This window comes from Peromyscus leucopus, chromosome 6 (genome assembly GCF_004664715.2).
Source record: "Peromyscus leucopus breed LL Stock chromosome 6, UCI_PerLeu_2.1, whole genome shotgun sequence".
In the NCBI taxonomy this organism is placed as follows: domain Eukaryota; kingdom Metazoa; phylum Chordata; class Mammalia; order Rodentia; family Cricetidae; genus Peromyscus; species Peromyscus leucopus.
Genome location: NC_051068.1, coordinates 62559502 through 62578574, shown reverse-complemented (window position 1 = coordinate 62578574; position 19073 = coordinate 62559502). Strand labels below are relative to the sequence as shown.

The following is a 19073-nucleotide window of genomic DNA, read 5'->3' as shown; positions in this document are numbered from 1 at the left end:
ATTGTAGGAGAGGACATTAGGATGATAAATTAAGCTTCCAGTTACTTGTGATTTGAAACGGGAAATTAGATTTCTCTCTCTAATTTCAACAAGTGCACAGGAGCGATAACACCACACCAAAGAACGCGGTTCTTAAGCCTCGGAATTAGGAGACGATGGGACTGGCCCCACCCTCCCGCACACAGAAGATGCAAAACATAACTCACACAAAGCCCCGCCTTATCTATGGGAGCCAGGTGGCGTGCACCTCAGGAACAAGTGCAGACAGACACAAGAGGGAAAAGTCTCAAGTTTGGTGTCAATCGTTTCTTCTTTCCCATGCACCGTCCTAAGAGAGCATCCAAAACCCATCAGCAGCCATGCCTGTGAGTTTCTCTTCAGGCAGGTGGTAAGAAAACCAGAGGGCCAGGGACTCAGCAGAGGCTGTTGGCCTGCTGGGAACCATCTTGCCATGGGTGTCTCTTGCCCCACACCGACTTCCCGCGGGACAGGTTGCTCCTCATTTCTTTCTGACTTGCCTTCTGATGAGATGCTCTGCTGTGACTCTCCAGTGCCAGACGATGAGCAGGTTTGGGGAAAACAGAGGAGAACGGCCACGACCAGAATTATTGAATTTGTTCTGGCAGACACCTGGGCTCCTTCTGTCTCACCATTGTGTGGAGAGTTCTTTGTCGCTCATGGAAAATAAGCCAGGAGCGAAATCTGTCTTTTGTCACCAGAGCTTGTTTTTGCTGTAGTTTTCATGCCTGGGAAAATTGGTCTAAATATAAAATTTCACCCCAAAATGATGCACTTAGCCCAGCAGGCAGATGGAGTCTGGGGGTGAAATACAGGCATGGCAGGCAATCCTGCCTTCCTGGAGTCAGCTGCTGGCTGAGAGTCTGGCCCATACATTTCCCCTCCACTCATGGGTCGGGAGGCAGCCTTACCAGGACTGAATAGGACTGTTGTGTTAATCTGGGAGAGAAATGGAGGGAAAGCCCAAGGAAGCATTTCTTCTTCGCAGTGGGTCGCTTTTCTGAGGTGCTCTCATTCAAGAGTATGGCTTGAGTTAGGTCTGTGTTTTCAATGAAGCATTATTCAGAACAAATAAATGCTCCTGTTACAGATATCAGCCCCAACAGGGGCTGTGGACACCAGGTTTTATTTCTTTTTCTTCTTTAGTGACATGGTCCCAGTGTGCATCTCAGTCTGTTTATTGATTATGCTCTGAGCACTTGACAGTGCACGGTGTCCTTTGAGAATTGGCTCAGTGGGTCGGATGTACATGTTTCTACGCAAAGTTGGCAGTCTTGAAGGATGGATAAATACATGAAGAAGAAGACTGAGAAATGGCACTGACCTGGCTGCAAAGATAGAAGTGGAAATTTGTATGAATGGAAAGCTGCACTGGGCACAGGCGCACATTTCCACCATCACTTAGTAAAGTGAGGGCAGGCCACGGAACACTGGAGTGCATCCACAGGGTTGCCCTCCAGACCTGTTGTATGGCCAGAGACAGTAGTCTGGTCTTTGAGTTTAGAGGAGGCTATAGCAGGAACTCGTGACTCAGTGGGCCAGCCTCAGACATCCTCCTCCTCCTCCTCCTCCTCCTCCTCCTCCTCTGTCTTAGTTAGGGTTTCTGTTCCTGTGAAGAGACACCATGACCACAGCAACTCTTATAAAGGAGGACATTTAATTTGGGTGACTTACAGTTTCAGAGGTTTAGTCCACAATCATCATGGCAGGAAATGATGGCATACAGGCAGATATGGTGCTGGAGAAGGAGCTGAGAGCTCTATCTTTGATCCACAGGCCATGGGAAGTGAACTGTGTCACTGGGTGTAGCTTGAGCATAGGGGACCTCAAAGCCCACCCCTACAGTGACACACTTCTTCCAACAAGGCCATATCGATTCCAACAAAGCCACACCTCCTAATAGTGCCACTCCCTATGGTGGCCATTATCTTTCAAACCACCACATTCTCTAACCCTGTTCCTGGAGGAACTGCTTTTCCAGGAGAGATTTTTTTTTTTCTCTTCTGTCTGGGTCATTGGAGTTGGTTCTGAAAGGTTGCATGGATGCCATGGACTGAAATAATATGCTTAGCAGAGTCCTTAATGCTCAGGGGATATTCAGCAACTGATGGACAATGATGCTTTTATCATTTTTCATGTTGCAAATAGTAAATTTGGATCCCAAAGGGAGAGTCTTTATCAAACAATGAGGAAACAAGGAAGAGATAGACGCCACTTTCTTTGGAATATCCCTCCCATCTTTGCTTCTGAGTTACCCCCACCCCAGTTTTCTTACCAGTTCTGGCTCCAGAGTTAGACTGTGAAATCTACTCTTACATACTGTCTGTGGTATGCCCTCCCTCCCTTCATCCTTCCTTCCTCCTCTTTCTGTTTAGTATGTACAGGCTATCCTAAATTCCTATGCAGCCCAGGATAGCCTCCTTGAACTCAAGTCCTCATGCCTCGGCTTCCCACATGCTAGGATTACAGACACATTTTACCATTCTTGACTTGGAGTATCTCCACAGCTGAACTCTATTAGATGGAATTTAATTATGCTGGGTCATATATTAAATTATTGTCTGGTAAATTGCATTATGAAGCCAGAGGGTACAAATAATATGCATATAATATGGGACAAGAAGCTTTAGAAGTAGCCCTTTGCCAACTGCTCCAGAGAGGTGTGTGGTGGGGGTTGGTTTGTGGTTTGTGAAGGGCAAGAGAGAAAAACATCTTTGTGTCATAAGAAGAGTGACTTCACCTTGGCCAACCCTTTTGTCAAGCAGAGATCTCTTAGACATGGCTGTTTTCTGCTGGCAACCTCACTATTATTTCTTCTCTAAACTATTGTTCAACCGGTCCTGTGGGATTAGAATGAGGTTTAAATGGGTGAACATGGCAAACAGAACATGTTTTAGAGAATCCAATGGCCCTGGTAAATCCATCCTGCCCTAGGACACACTTACTCTTTGGAGTCTCCTGGGCTTATCTGTTGCAGTGACCACAGCCCCTCCTAATTTGGCAAAATGCTGGCAAGGAGAATTAGAAGGGCTTGTTTCTGGAAGAGCTGCTGTAGTGTCCCGCCACTTCCCAACGTAAATTCGTCCTGACTGTCACCAGTACCTCTGCTCACCCGACCCTCGGTTTATTTTAAATTGATGCCCCAAATCAGAAAATAGCAGCCATTTTGTTCCTGTTAGTCCCATCTTGCATTGAGATGCATAGGCATTGCCTTTAATTCTCAAATACTTCTAGATATTGTGGTTATCCCCACTTTACAGAGGAGGAAGCAGCTCAGAGAGAATAAATGGCACAGTACAGCCCACACAGTAAAAACTGTTAGGTTTGAACCCCCCGGGTCTGCCCACCTGAAAACCCTGTGCTCTTTCTAAAATCCGCCGTCTGTCCAGGACTGGCAACCATGCTCTCTGGCTCTAGCATGACTCCCTGGCTCCCAGGACAGACCTAAGTCAGGTCTTAGATGGTCCCGGTGCTGGCCTTTGTGTGCAATAGCAAACAGCATGGCGCTGGCTGTCTTTCCATCCTCATCGCTAAGTGCTGAGTTTTCAATGTGTTCAACAGATGTTTGTTGAAGAGGGGGCCACTCCTGAAAGGTGGGTCAAGTCAGGAACCCCAGAAGGTACCATCTCTATGGCGTCAGCAGTATGCACGGCAGGCCGTCTCCATCTGCCCTGAAAACAGAACGGGTATAGAAAAAAGGTTGAGGCTGGCTTTCATTTAAAACATACTATGTTGCAGACGTCCTCAATGTAGCCATCACTTCCACTTCCTTCTTTTTAAAGTATTTTGGGAATAAGTAGCTCAACTGGATGACATTGAATGTCACCTCCATCCTTCTCAGCCTGCCTCTGGCAGTGGCATCAGTGTACTGGGTGGCCTTAAGGTGGCAGAGCAGAAGGGAGACAGGAGGGGACGTGATTCAGCAACTACAGACTATTTTCAGACCTTGAGTAACTGAATCTTTCCTGTCCTGAATTTTTGGCTGAAGTCTGGGGTGGGCCACTCTTTGGGAACCAGGGCGTCTGTCTCCCCTTTTGCACTTGAATGTGAATCTGGGGGTCTGTGTCCTTGGAAGGGAGAGGTGGCTGTGAAGAGTCCCTCCAGCCACTGCCCCAGGCTACCCCCAGTGGACAAGCTTCCTGTCCATTGGCTTGCTTCTTTGGCAGCAGCTGGTGGGCTTCAGCATGGGTTCAGTAAAGACTTTCTCAGTTCTCTTTCCTGTGATGTAACAAGTCTCCCTTCTCGCTCTGCTGATCCTCCTGTTTCTCCACACTGGTTGGAACCATGGGGTGGGAGAACTCACCATGGACCCATGGAACCAGCTACTTAGTTTACTCCTCTGCACCAGAGAAAAAGCCGAAGAAAGGTGGCTTCTGTCTTATAGAGGATGTCACAGTCACCTGACCCCCACTGCCTGCCACCTACCTGAGTGACAGAAGGTAGGATCCATCTGCTTGCTCCAATGTGACTGGATCACAAAGAAGCAGCTAGCAGATGGGAAATTTATTTTTCAAGACACATATAAACCAGTCATCACAGAGAGGACACTGGTGCTAATTTAGATGCAAATGGGATCACCCAAGTAGAGCTGATTACAGAAGGGTCAGAGTGTCTATATGCTCAATTTCACTCCTACGTATCGAGTTAATGTGCTGCTGCAGTGCAGGCATGATGGCTGGGCTGGTTTTTGTTTTTTTTTGTTTTTTTTTTTTTGTATAGAGTTTTGACTTTGTAGAACTAGAATGTGGCATCCATCTCCTTTTAAAAAGAAAATAGCGGTCCATTTTGTCTGTTTCTCAAAGGCTTGAAATTCTAATAAAGGAGGGCGGAGCTTTTAGGCTAAGATAAAAAGAAGTAGGATGACTATAAATTCAGTTGCCATCCTGCTCAGAAAGCTGGGGTCAACTCTGTGCACTTTGCTGAGCTGTAGGCAGAGCTGGATCGCTGGTGGCAATGGACCCGCACAAGTGACTTGGAGCTGTATGGAGGTACTGCTTGTCGGATGACTGTGCTTCTCACACTCAGGGCTTTGAACACTGGCATATCACATTTCCTGGGCACACCAGTGAAGCGCCTGCACACAGTGCAATTTGTCTGTATTTCTAACAAAATATATATGCCTAAGTTCCCCAGAACAGTACTCGCACTTACTACATTTTCTATTTGAAAATGGTCTAAACCATTAGTGAACCAGCAAATTGAATTCATTCACCCAGTCTCAAGCTATGTTTTTTAGAAAACACAACTTTAAGGGGCTGGCAAAGGCTGTTGGCATGAAGAAAGAACCAAGCAAGGGCTAAGGGAAGCTGGAGAAAGTGGGTAAAGAAAGATTCGCTTCAGCGAATGGACCAAATGGGACTGACAGTATTAAAACCAAGTCCCCAAGGAAGGCCTCCGTCCTAGCACGTGGGCTGGGGAGCAAGCAGAGGCAGTGCCTAGGCAGCAGGTGTATTGATTCTTCAGGTCACGGCTGTCTTTATCCTATCAAGGATGATTGTGGGAGTGGGTGGAATTTGAGTTTTCACTATGCTCCTTCATTCATTATGGCCTGCCTTTTAATATGAAATAACATTCTCAAGCTGCAGCTTGAGACATTGTATAGACATTGTTAATTTGAGTGACAAGTTAATTTGTATAGCTGGCTAGTTTTGTGTAAGTTGGTAGCTGCCTGCCATCCTTTATAGAACAAGGTAGACACTGACAGCCTTATGAGACAAAAGGTCCTCATGCTACAGCTCGTTGTCCTTCATCATCGACTAGTTAGTTTGCGACTCCTGTGCTTTGCTAATGCTGCTCTGGAATCCTAACAGAAGGCTCCATTTTGCATTCCTCAGGCTGAGTGTCTTTCCTCTGTGGTTATCGTTAGCTTTCAAGTGATCACACTTAGGCTCTCAGTCTTAGCCTCATTAAGGACGTTGCCTATTTGGGAGGATTAGGAGAAGTTTCTGAGTGTACGATAATGGGGCAGAAAAGCTTTTCTGGGATAAAAGGCTTTGAAGGATACAGTGCGGGCAAGAGGTGGAAGGAGAGGACCACTGGGCTTCCGGGTTGGGGTATTAGTTTAAGGTAAGTGTGACCTCAATCTATAAAGAGTTTGCAACTTGATATTTAATGGGATTGGGTTTTTAATATTTATAACATGTTATGTAAATGCTGTCCCCCAAGTGCTTCCTTAAATCCTCTTAGCTTATTAATGACAGCTTTGATTTCTAAAAAGAAATAAAATCTTTTCATTTATCCAGCCTAAGAGTAGTAAACAATAGCTACTCAACACCCCCCTTTCATGTTGGCCCCTGAGGACGGACTTGGATTCCAGCTAGTTGATTGCTGGGCTTTTTTGAGCTTATTAAGGTCACATGTGACCCAGTGGGGATAGCTGATGTAGTGCTCCTGTGGTAAAGGCGCTTCTGGGAGTCTCGGGACATGTCAGTTCAGCAGTGCTGGTAAAGTTAGAGACTTAGTATCAGAGGAGCTAACTGTCAGCCCATTTGGAATGATTTCATTTCTCTGCTTTTTTTTTCTATTTATATTTTTTTGTCTTGATCATTTTGGTTGAGGGTTCCATCAAGCGATCCCAATGTTGCAGTCAAGTAGATGTGAATAGTTGAACTCCGTGTTTGTGGTTGAGCATCATTTCCTGTTTAGCTGTGTTGAGTGGCATTAATTATTTTGGAGATCTTCACTAAAAATGTACCTACCCCCAGATGTGGTAGCACACACCTGTGATCTTAATGCTTTGGAGACTGAGGCAGGAGGATTATTAGTTAGAGTTTAGCCTGGCCTACACAGGGAGGCCTGTGTCAAAAGCTAAGGGTTGAGAGGGTAGCACAGTGGATGGGGAGGAGGCTTGAGTAACATTTTATTTACAGAGCACATGTGTGCATGTGCATGCATGCACACACACACACACACACACACACACACACACACACACAGGGTGGGGGAGAGAGAGAGAGAGAGAGAGAGAGAGAGAGAGAGAGAGAGAGAGAGAGAGAGAGAACAATGAGAAAGGACAGATGGAAGAGCCTCCAGGACACGTGTTGAACAAGGCTTCTTAGGTGTTTGTCTGGTTGGAATTCCTTTGCCTGGGCCGTTTTAGCTGACGCTGGGTATACAGATGTATTCCTTACTTTTCTCATTGCCCTAACCATCCAGCAGGAAGCAACCAGAGGAAAGAAGGGTTTCCTTTGGCTCATAGTCTAGGAAGGGACAATCCACCATGGTGGGGAAGGGGCGGCAGCAGAGGAATCAGTCACACAGTGTCAGCAGAAAGGACACAGAGAGGGCAGGAGTCAGGGCTGGGTTCATGGTCTCCATCAATGACACCTCCAGTGAGGCGCTGCCTCCTGAGCAGTACTACCAGATAGAGATCAAGTGTCCAACCCATGAGTCTATGAGGGGACTTTACACGTTTTACCACAGTAGGTATATAAAATAGGTATACAGATTATATGTTTATATTAATAAGTCATGAACTTATGTAAAACAATTATTTGTAGCACATACAATTTTGCCATTTATTAAGATGAAATCCAAGTTACCTAGTGACAAATGTGCCTATTTATTTTCCCATAAAAAATTAATTCTTGACTGAATATTTAATGCTGTAGGATGTGGAACCTTTTCAGTGGTTTATAATTGATTGATGCTTAGATTTTTTTTTTTTTTTTTTTTTTTTTTTTTTTTTAAGTAAATTTATTTTACAACATCATTTAGTTCAACATAATAGCCACAGATTCCCCTGTTCTCCCACTCTCGCCCCCCTCCCCCTCCCCCCATCCCACCCCCCATTCCCACCTCCTCCAGATCAAGGTCTCCCCGAGGACCGGGATCGACCTGGTAGACTCAGTCCAGCCAGGACCAGTCCCCCCCTCCCAGACCGAGCCAAGTGTCCCTGCATATGTCCCAGGATTCAAACAGTCAACTCATGCAACAAGCCCAGGACCCGGCCCAACACACGGCTGCCTCCCAAACAGATCAAGCCAAATGACTGTCTCACCCGTTCAGGGGCCTGATGCAGTTGGGGCCCCTCAGCCTTTGGTTCATAGATCCTGTGCTTCCATTCGTTTGGCTATTTGTCCCTGTGCTTTATCCAACCCTGGCTTCAACAATTCTCGCTCATATAAACCCTCTTCTTTCTCACTAATTAGAATCCCAGTGCTCCACCAGGGCCCAGCCATGGATGTCTGCATCCAGATTCCTCAGACCTTCCTTGGATGGGGTTTATGGCACAACTAACAGGGTGTCTGGCCATCCCATCACCGGAGTAGGTCAGTTCCTGCCGTCTCTCGTCCATTGCCAGCAGTCTTTTCTGGCAGTATCTTTGTGGATCTCCGTGGGCCTCCCTAGCTCTCTGCTTCCTCCCCTTCTCATGTGGTCTTCATTTACCATGGTCTCCTATTCGTTGTTCTCCCTCTCTTTTCTTGATCCAGCTAGGATCTCCCACTCTCTTTCCCTCGACCGTCGCTCTTCATTGTTCCCACTCATGACCAGGCTGTTCATGTAGATTCATCCATTTCTCCATGTCTTTTTTGGGGTCCCGTTTTCCAGGTAGCCTCACTGGTGATGTGAGTAGCAGTTCAGTCATCCTTGTTCCACATCTAGTATCTTCCTATGAGTGGGTACATACCATATTTGTCTTTCTGAGTCTGGGTCACCTCACTCAGGATGATTTTTTCTAGATCCATCCATTTGTCTGCAAACCGTATGATGTCATTGTTTTTCTCTGCTGAGTAGTATTCCATTGTGTATATGTGCCACAATTTATTTATCCATTCTTCAGTTGAAGGGCATCTAGGTTGTTTCCAGGTTTTGGCTATTACAAACAATGCTGATATGAACATAGCTGAGCAAGTGCTCTTGTGGTATGATTGAGCATTTCTTGGGTATATGCCCAAAAGTGGTATAGCTGGATCTTGGGGAGATTGATTCCCAATTTTCTAAGAAAGCGCCATATTGATTTCCAAAGTGGTTGTACAAGCTTGCATTCCCACCAGCAGTGGAGGAGAGTTCCTCTAGCTCCACAACCTCTCCAGCATAAAGTGTCTTCAGTGTTTTTGATCTTAGCCATTCTGACAGGCGTAAGGTGGTATCTCAGAGTTGTTTTGATTTGCATTTCCCTGATGATTAGGGATGTTGAGCAGTTCCTTAAATGTCTTTCAGCCATTTGGGTTTCCTCTGTTGAGAATTCTCTGTTTAATTCTAAAGCCCATTTCTCAATTGGACTGTTGGTCGTTTTGATGTCTAATTTCTTGAGTTCCTTATATATTCTGGATATCAGTCCTCTGTCACCTGTGGGGTTGGTGAAGATCTTTTCCCATTCAGTAGGCTGTCGCTTTGCCTTGTTGACCGTATCCTTTGCTCTACAAAAAGCTTCTCAGTTTCAGGAGGTCCATTGATTGATTGTTTGTCTCAGTGTCTGCGCTACTGGTGTTATATTTAGGAAGTGATCTCCTATGCCAATGCGTTCAAGATCACTTCCTACTTTCTCTTCTAGCAGGTTTAGAGTAGCTGGATTTATGTTGAGGTCTTTGATCCACTTGGACTTAAGTTTTGTGCACGGTGACAGATATGGATCTATTTGCAGCCTTCTACACGTTGATATCCAGTTATGCCAGCACCATTTGTTGAAGATGCTTTCTTTTTTCCATTGTACACTTTTGGCTTCTTTGTCAAAAATTATATGTCCATAGGTGTGTGGGTTAATGTCAGGGTCTTCAATTCGATTCCATTGGTCCACATGTCGGTTTTTATGCCAATACCAAGCTGTTTTTATTACTGTAGCTCTATAGTAGAGCTTGAAGTTAGGGATTGTGATGCCTCCAGAAGTTGTTTTATTGTACAGGTTTCTTTTAGCTATTCTGGGTTTTTTGTTTTTCCATATGAAGTTGAGTATTATTCTTTCCAGGTCTGTGAAGAATTGTGTTGGTATTTTGATGGGGATTGCATTGAATCTGTATATTGCTTTTGGTAAGATTGCCATTTTTACTATGTTAACCCTGCCTATCCATGAGCATGGGAGATCTTTCCATTTTCTGACATCTTCTTCAATTTCTTTTTTCAGGGACTTAAAGTTCTTGTCATATAGGTCCTTCACTTGCTTGGTTAGTGTTACCCCAAGGTATTTTATGTCATTTTTGGCTATTGTAAAGGGTGATGTATCTCTAATTGCCTTCTCATCTTCTTTGTCCATTGTATATAGGAAGGCTACTGATTTTTTTGAGTTGATCTTGTATCCTGCTATGTTGCTGAAGGTGTTTATAAGCTTTATCAATTCCTGGGTGGAATCTTTGGGGTCACTCAAGTATACTATCATGTCATCTGCAAATAGGGAAAGCTTGACTTCTTCCTTTCCAATTTGTATCCCCTTAATCTCCTTATGTTGTCTTATTGCTCTGGCTAGAACTTCAAGTACTATATTGAATAAGTATGGGGAGAGTGGACAGCCTTGCCTCGTTCCTGATTTTAGTGGAATTGCTTTGAGTTTCTCTCCATTTAATTTGATGTTGGCTGTTGGTTTGCTATATATTGCCTTTATTATGTTTAGGTATGTTCCCCGTATTCCTGATCGCTCCAAGACTTTTATCATGAAGGGGTGCTGGATTTTGTCAAATGCCTTTTCTGCATCTAGTGAGATGATCATGTGGTTTTTTTCTTTGAGTTTGTTTATATGGTGTATTACATTGATGGACTTTCGTATGTTGAACCACCCTTGCATCCCTGGGATGAAGCCTACTTGATCATGGTGGATAATTGTTCTGATGTGTTCTTGGAGTCTGTTTGCCAATATTTTATTGAGTATTTTTGCATCAATGTTCATGAGGGAGATCGGTCTGTAGTTCTCGATGCTTAGATTTTATAATTGTCAGTTTTGAGACCATCAAGTCACACAAATACCTACTGCGAAGTTAGTAGTACAGTTTAGGGTCATTTCAGAAATTGCTGGAAATCCTGACCTAAGCCTAATTAAAAATTAATTTAACTTTTTTTCCCCCGTGAAACTCAAGTTAACAACTCAAACACAAGTGTTTACAAGCAAGCATTCTAATGTAATACAATCCAAACATATAGTAATTCCATACTTATGTGCTGAGTATATGGTGGGATATTATGCGGCATGGAGCATATGGGAGAATTAAGTTATGTTTAACTCTGGCAGATATCAATTGCTGGATCTTTGAGGAATAGCTGCCATTCACCTACAAGGAAGTCCTCTGTGTGTGCACCTTTGTGTACTGTAGTAGGATGGTTAGGTATAGACCTCAGGACAGCTTTAGACATGTCCCTGCAAGTCCCACAGAGAGCTACAGAAAGCCCCAGGCTGGAGCAGCTAGCTGCAGAAGCAGGACAGTGGTGAGATGCACTTTTCTCAGTCTGACTTATTTGCCCAGGGTTGATATTCCCTGCTTCCGCTTCCTTTACTGTATTTGGGCTACAGAGAGCCCTTTAAAGTGGACGGACGACTTCATGCGGTCTGAATGCTTGTGTGCTCACACTGTTGCTGCCAAGCTGGACGAGGGTGTTTGCACTCCAGTGATGTGCCCTGTCACTCAGAACACCATTGTGGGGGTTCAGTGGGTTCTGAAAGAGTGAATTCATTTGGGCTTTATTACCATAAGGTTCATTATGTATTAGAGTGAAGAAAGGAGACAGCTGATTTTGTGATATTTTACCCACCTGGACTCATCTATCCAGAACACAGCTGAGCACCAAGAACTTATAAAAAGTAATTCAAACCACCAAAATAGATAGTGTCAAGCCTTTATTCACAGATGCAGCCATTCATGGCCTATCTATACCCATCTTGAAGCTCTGGACAGCTGGTTTCTAAACTGATCTGTGGGTTTTTAAAGCTGAAAATTAAAAGGAGAAGAGGAATGTCGTATAAAAAGAATGGCCCTGGTAATGGTACGATTAAAGTGACAGTGAGCACTTGGAAAGGGAGGGAGAAATGGAAAAGAGGAGACACACTCATTCACAGAGCACTGCCATCTGCTTCATTGAGAACCAAGTACAAGGGGTGGGGTGGGGTGTTTGCAGTGAGTGGTGTTGGAACTCCGGAGCTGGAACTGTGCATTTGGTGACTTCAGTGCATCCAAGGCGGACGTTTCTGTGCCCAGCAGAGACATTAACAGTTTGGTGATAACCTCTAGATAGAAAGATCAGCTGCTACATTCTGCTTCTAGGAGAACAGGAGCACATAGTAGCTCTTAGAATCAATATGTTTAAGGTCGAGGGGCTGAGGACATGCCTCAGTCAGTGAAGTGCCTCCCACGCAAGCCTGAGGACCCAGGTTCAGATCCCTACCATCCATGTAGAAATGCTAGGTAACAGTGTGTTTCTGCAACTCCATGGCGAGGGTAGCAGGCACAGGAAGATCCCTAAGGGGCCATTGGCCATACTAGTGGAATGAGTGACCTCCAGGATCAGTAAGATATCCCCTGCCCCCCCAAAACCCCATAAGGTTTAGAGTGGTCAAGAGATACACCCGACTTTGACCTCTGGCCTCCACTGTAAGCCTCTCCTCCTCAGCTCTGTGAGAAACCTAACTCCAGTCGGATTCACTGAAAGACTGACTTTTTTTTTTCTGAATAGGAAAAGTATATAGGTAGAAAAAAATCTGAATTTGTGTTATAAAAAAGTCACCATTACTTTATTAAGCAATAAGTTCTTACAGCACTTTATAAATAGTGTTTTATGTGTGGTACTCATTTATAAAAATATTGGCTTGCTGCTTTCCAGAAACACATCTGAGAGAACATCTGTAGCACTCCATGTCTGCACCTCTCTTCTGCAATTTATTACATGATCATTTAATTTGCTATAGCTCAATTTCCTGAACATAAAGCATGTTCTCATGTTTACTGCTCCTTGTACGTGGAGGATCCCAGTAAATGTTTATTGAATGACTAATAATGAGACAAATTATACCAAACTTTCTAATTATTCCTTTATTAAGCATATAAATACTTTTCATAATCTTTCATCCCATTTTGAGTATGCACTAAAACTTTTATAGGGTTTAAACTGCATTTGACTGGAACTGTCAGAGCATGTGGGTGCCTTCGCTGTCTTTGCGTTTCCCCACTGAGCTACAGGGCAGGTGTTGTGTGCATTGGACATGTTGTCGGCTTCAGCTAAGCGCTCAAGGTTTTCATGGCGGTGTCCCTATGTTGAGGGTGGTGTTGGGGTGAGTCTCTGGCAGGCTCGGGAAGGTGACTTTCTGTGCTCACTGCCATTGGTTCCAGGTGACGGTGGAGGAGGTCATGACCACAACTGCATACCTGGACCTTTTCCTGCGCAGCATCTCTGAACCAGCACTTCTGGAGATCTTCCTCCGATTCATCCTCCTGCACCAACATGAAAATGTCCACATTTTGGACACTCTCACCAGCCGCATCAACACCCCTTTTCGGGTAAGGAGAGCTTCCGAGGAAGGATGCATTCAACTCAGATTCCACAAAGGAATTGTTTGGGGAATGAAATTATGAATATTTCCCTCCATCCCTCCCCGCTTTTCCACTTTGCTGCAGCTGTTGTCCTCTTTCTATTTGAGTCGAGATAATTTGATGACTCTTTTCCCTGTCAGGTGTCCCTTTGTTAGGGAGGTGGCACTGAGCCCCCCTACCCCCACCCCAATTTTCTCAATTTGTCTGTGTTGATGCTTCCTTCTGTGGGACTGGCAAAGTGCAGTTCCGAAGGAACAAAATTCTGAGAACATAAAGACTTAGGCGCAGCGAAAGCCAAGGAACTGGAGTAACCAGGCCTGAGGTAGCAAATCTCTGTCCATGCTGTTTTGGAGTGAAAGTCTGGGAAACTGTGGGGTCAGGTTTTCATTTGGAACCCCACTCAACTTGGAAGAGTCATTAAGTAGTAAGAGTGTCACCCAATGCAGCCCCTCCTCAAAGACTGTATCTGTTTAATGTCAACAACTGTTTTAAAAGCGAAAGATAAAAATCTAACAGTCTATCTTTGAGTTTATAGTGTATGTGTGTTACATGTTTAAAAATAGCACAGAGAGGAGAGGAGAGAACAGAACTATATAGGAGTACTGTTTTTGTATTTTGTTTGAATTAACTTAGTTTAAATCCAAAGCAGAGTCTGATAAGTTTATTGGAAGAACAAAAGCAACTACTAAGGAAAAAATATATTATATTGTATGTATTATATTATATGTATTCATAGCCAGGAGGCAGGCACGGTAGTACAGGTCTGTAATCTAGCACTTAGGAGGCTGAGGCAGAAAGACCTGTGGCTAGCTTGGGATACATAGCAGGGCCCTGTCTCAATTAAATAAATAAATAAATAAATAAATAAATAAATAAATAAATAAATAAATAACTGTGAATAAAATTAAGGAAATTTGTGGTGATATTTTATTTGTATGTTAATAAATAAAGTTTGCCTGGAGATCAGAGGGTATAGCCAACCATAAACAGAAGTCAGGCAGTGGTAGCACATGCCCTTAATCCAATCACATGACAAGCAGAGTCTCTGTGTGTTCAAGGACACACTAGGGAACAACCAAGTGTGGTGACACACGCCTTTAATCCCAGTACCAACCATAGAGACCTGGAGGCCTGTACAGACAGGTAGTAACAAGGAAGTGAGGTAGCTGGGCTAACAGCCAATGAGAAGGCAGAACAGCAAGGCAATAAAAGTGCAGGTTAGACAGGAAGAAGCTCTCTTGGGAAGCTACGGTGGCGTGGTGAGCTAAGGCTAGCTGGTGGCTCTCACTATTTCCCTGATCTCTACGGCTTTCACCCCTGTATTTGGCTCTGTGTTTCTTATTTAATAAGACTGTTTAGAAATTCATCTCCAGAAATGTAAGTGGTATACTAGGAAAAAAATCTCATTTAGCATTTCACCTGTTAGGAGCAAGGTCCACATTCAGCCTTCTCCAAGGCAGACCACAAGCCAAATCAAACCAACAACAAGGCTCAATGGATGTAAAAGGATTGAAATCGTGTATATTGTCTGATTACAGTGAGTTTAAATTAAAAACAACATTGACAGAAATTTGAGAAATCCAAAGGTAGGTAGATATATATACATACTGTAAACAATATACTCATAAATACCTAGAAGATCAAGAAATTACAAGGGAAAGGATAAGTTATTTTGAGATGTTACCACATGGATGAACCTTGAAGATACAGCACTAAGTATCAAAAAGATACTACAGCCAGTAAAAAAAGCATGAACTCTTTGATTGTATTTGTCTGAGGTAGATAGAAAAACAATAATCAAGCTTCCAAGAACAGAGGAGAATGATGGTTTCTAGACACAGCAGACCATGAATAGTGGGGGACTTCCTTAAGCTGAGCCAGGTTATCTATGAGCTCTGAGCTAAAACCTAACAGTGGAGAAAGCATTCCCTTAAGAAAGGAGTAAGGTAAGAGTGTGCTTGTTAATTATTTAAGCAGTGCTTCTGTTTATATAATTAAGCAAATAAAGACCCAGATAATTAAAGCTGCCTGCTTTTTAGATGGCATGATCTTATATGCAAAAAAAAAAAACCCACAAAAAACAAAACCCTAAGGGCTATGAGGTCGGTGAGGCTGCAAAAATACAATTGCATGTACAAAATCAGCTTTATTGTTAGACAAAGCGAGTGTCTGAACGCTGCTTTTCCTCTTGCTAGGATAAACTTTTCTGACAGAGACAGCTCCTTAAAGGAGGCAGTGCTTGCTTTATGTCAGAGGAGAGTTCTTCGTGGTAGGGACCTCAAGGCAGCGGGAGCTGAAATGGCCGGTCACATCACATAGTCAGGGACACAGAAGGATGACTGCGTGCATGTTGGGGCTAGCTTCACTTTTGTGTGGCCCACAATTAAAATGGGCTTTCCAACATCAATCAAGGTTGCTAAGATAATCCCCCCAGGCATGCCCAGAGGTCCACCTCCCAGGTGATTTTAGGGTCTGTCACATTGGCAATAACACTAACCTTCACAGCGAGCAATCTAAAAATCAGATTAAGATATCAGTCATATTTACAACAAAAATAACACACACATACACATATATATGAAAAGCATTTCTATGTTCATAGGCTAGAAGACTTATTCCTACCTCACACGATAAACATTAACTCAAAATGAATCAAGGACTTAAAGTTTAAAGAAAATGAGAAAAATCTTTGTAGTCTTGGCAATTGTTTCTAAGATACGACACCAAAAACATGAGCAACAAAAGAAATATTAGACAAACTGGGCATATTCAACATGAAGAGCTTTAGTGTTTTAAGGATCTAAGAAATGAAAACCAAGTTTTGTGGGTAGTGTTTTCCTGTGAGCCTAGCATTCTGGAAACTGAGACAGGAGTTTCACAAGTTGGAATCTAGTCTAGGTTGCATAGCCAAGACCCTATGTCAAAAATAAATATAAATTAAGGCCCAGTAAGATGCCTCAGTGGGTAAAGGCTCTCTCTGTGCAGAGCTGGTGACCTGAGTTCAATCCACGGAACTCACGTAAAGTTGGAATGAGAGGACCCCGACTCTAACAAGCTGTCCTATGACCTCCACACATGCACAGGGATATGTGGGAGCACATACATCTTGTACACATATGTGATAATAGTTTCAAAGAATAAAGAAGTAACACAATTTTTTACTTATTTATTTGGTTTTTCGAGACAGGGTTTCTCTGTGTAGTCCCAACTTTCCTGGAACTCACTCTGTAGACCAGGCTAGTCTTGAACTCAGAGATCTGCCTGCCTCTGCCTCTGCCTCTGCCTCCCGAGTGCTGGGATTAAGGCATGTGCCACTGCCCAGCAGTAAACAAAATTTTTAAAAATTGAAAAGGCAGTTCACAGAATGGTTGGAAATGTTTAGATCATTTAAAATACCTGTACGTAGACTAAAAGATTCTTACAACTCAGTAAAAGAAACACGCACCTTGCCAAGCACCTTGACAGTGATTGACAGGGGTTGCTATGGCAATAGATAAGCAGGATATCTATTTGAGAAAAGGAAGTGTTGGGTGGATGTATTGTGAGAGAGAACAGAAAGGTTCAGAGGAGGCAGGAAAAGGCGTTCTAGGTAAGGGTGTAGCATGTGCCATGACTTGGAATGGGACAGTGTGTTGCTTCTGACTAACTACAGGCCTGTCACCATCCTGAGCAAAGGCATGTTTGGAGCCAGTCAAATCCAGCTATGTCTTTACAATACTTTTGTTGGTTTTAAGTTTATCCTGGCTAGAAGCCAAACTAGCATTTACTCTCCTCTCCAAAGAATGGGAGGCTGAATTACTTAAATGGTCTGGGAGATTGAGAGCAGCTCGGGACCCAGAAGCTACCCTGACTTTTGTAATTGGGTGTCTCCCCTGCTTGGTAGTTCATCATTCCTTTGTAGAAATTAGAGGTTGAAAGAATTCATGTGTTTGTTAAAAATTTCGTTATTCTTTTTGAGTGAACTCCTTAAGGAAGCAAATTCTCACACTTGGAGCAAGCACTATAGGAAATGGAACCAAAGAGAAAAATTTGCCCCAACACCAAGAGAGAAACTGAGGCTTAAGCTGCACATTCTAAAGAGAGCTGGCCAGGTTTTGAGTGCTCTCCCATGAGCCCTCTCTGTAAATAACCAAGTGTTACATTTGAAGACAACTTAGAAAAACAAATTGTCCGAAGAGGAGGTAAGAAGTTCATATGTATGTCAGGAGTTGAAGGGGCACATTTGTATTATCTGGCTGGGTCTTTGATTCACAATATGAGCATGAGTATTTCCCAGGCAGCCGTTAGGTTTCTAGCCAACTCTTCCCCTGGGGAACTGGTATTCGGAATACATTTTTCCTGGCAGCAATGTGCGTTTTATGAAAACTGCTAGGGATGGAGAGGCCATTTTGTTGTGTAATTCTGATTTATTTGTCACCTGCCGGGGGTGGAGTTATCAGCCTGACATCTGAAGCCGCGCTGTGTTTATTGGTCCCCCAGCTCTGTGTGGTGTCCCTGGCGCTGTTCAGAACTCTCATCGGTTTACACTGTGAAGATGTGATGTTACAACTAGTTTTAAGGTGAGCTTCCATTGTTTGTCCTCGTTAAAGAAGTTTCCTCTGCAGTGTTAATGTTTTGTTTTACTTTGATGATGTAAATGAAGTCAGGACAGTGCCTCTAAGGAAGAAAATTATTAAGAGAGCCAATTTAATTTTTTTTGGTGTTATCTCCTAAAGTTAATTTTGTTTCATTATGAAAAGTTTTTTATTGTGTTATGAATGTGTTCCTGGAAACAATAATGAGAATGTTGGAAAATTGTGCAAGTATTAAAGCTCTTTGAGGTCATGGCTGAACTTTGGTCTCCTGGACCACTCTTTGTTGTTAGCTCTCTTAAGGGACCCTTGTTATTGAAAACAACTCTTTTTTCAAATATAAAACACTTGGATATAGTTTTCAGCCTTTTCTTTAGTAACATTACACTGTGACTGTCCAGGCTGTGAGCTTCGGTTGTGAGGACAGCGTGAAGCAGATAGATGTCAGGGCTCAGCACAAGATGGCAGAGCCATCCTCCAGGAAAGTCGGGGAGCTCTGAGGATGCTGCTGTTGGAGGGTGGGAGTCTGAGTGTTCTTCAGATGGTCTGAGTCTGGTGATTGGGCAGCAGGTTCAGCAGCCCCCAGTTCTGCCTTATCCCCCTCTCTGCCTGCCATGGGAACCCCTGCTTCTGTGAAGGAAAGTGACTGTTCCTTGGGAACATGTGGTTCAGTCCCGAATCCTCCTGCAGCACTCCAGAAGCACCAGGCTAGTCCCAGTCATTGTCTTTCCTCCTCTGTGCTGAACCCAACCCCTAAATCCTGAATGCACTCCTCCAGTGAGACCCACGCTAACACGAGCTTCAGGGTGTGTAAAGGGGGCCCACAGAACTAAGATCCCTGCAGGAAAGCCCATGTCCCTCTCCTCTGTAACCACCATGGACAAGGCAGGGACAGGCCAGGACTGTAAATTAACTTCCTGTAGAGATGTGTTGGTTCTATCGTCTTCTCTCAAGTGGGCTGGTGTCTAGACACAGAGCTCCGCTTTCAGGAGGGTGGGGATGGAAGAGTGGAAAGCTTTGGGAGCAGAAGCAGGTA

General features: G+C 43.8%; 1 protein-coding gene across 4 annotated transcripts in view; it reads left to right on the top strand.

Moving 5' to 3' along the window:
• The window catches only part of Fam160a1 (family with sequence similarity 160 member A1), a 271043-nt gene that overhangs the window by 221542 nt on the left and 30428 nt on the right, over positions 1-19073 (top strand). For all 4 annotated transcript variants that reach the window (XM_037206702.1, XM_037206701.1, XM_037206703.1 and 1 more), the window contains 2 exons: positions 13266-13433; positions 17946-18025. In XM_037206702.1, the coding sequence (XP_037062597.1) occupies positions 13266-13433; positions 17946-18025 (248 nt within the window). The remainder of the gene's footprint in view (positions 1-13265; positions 13434-17945; positions 18026-19073) is intronic.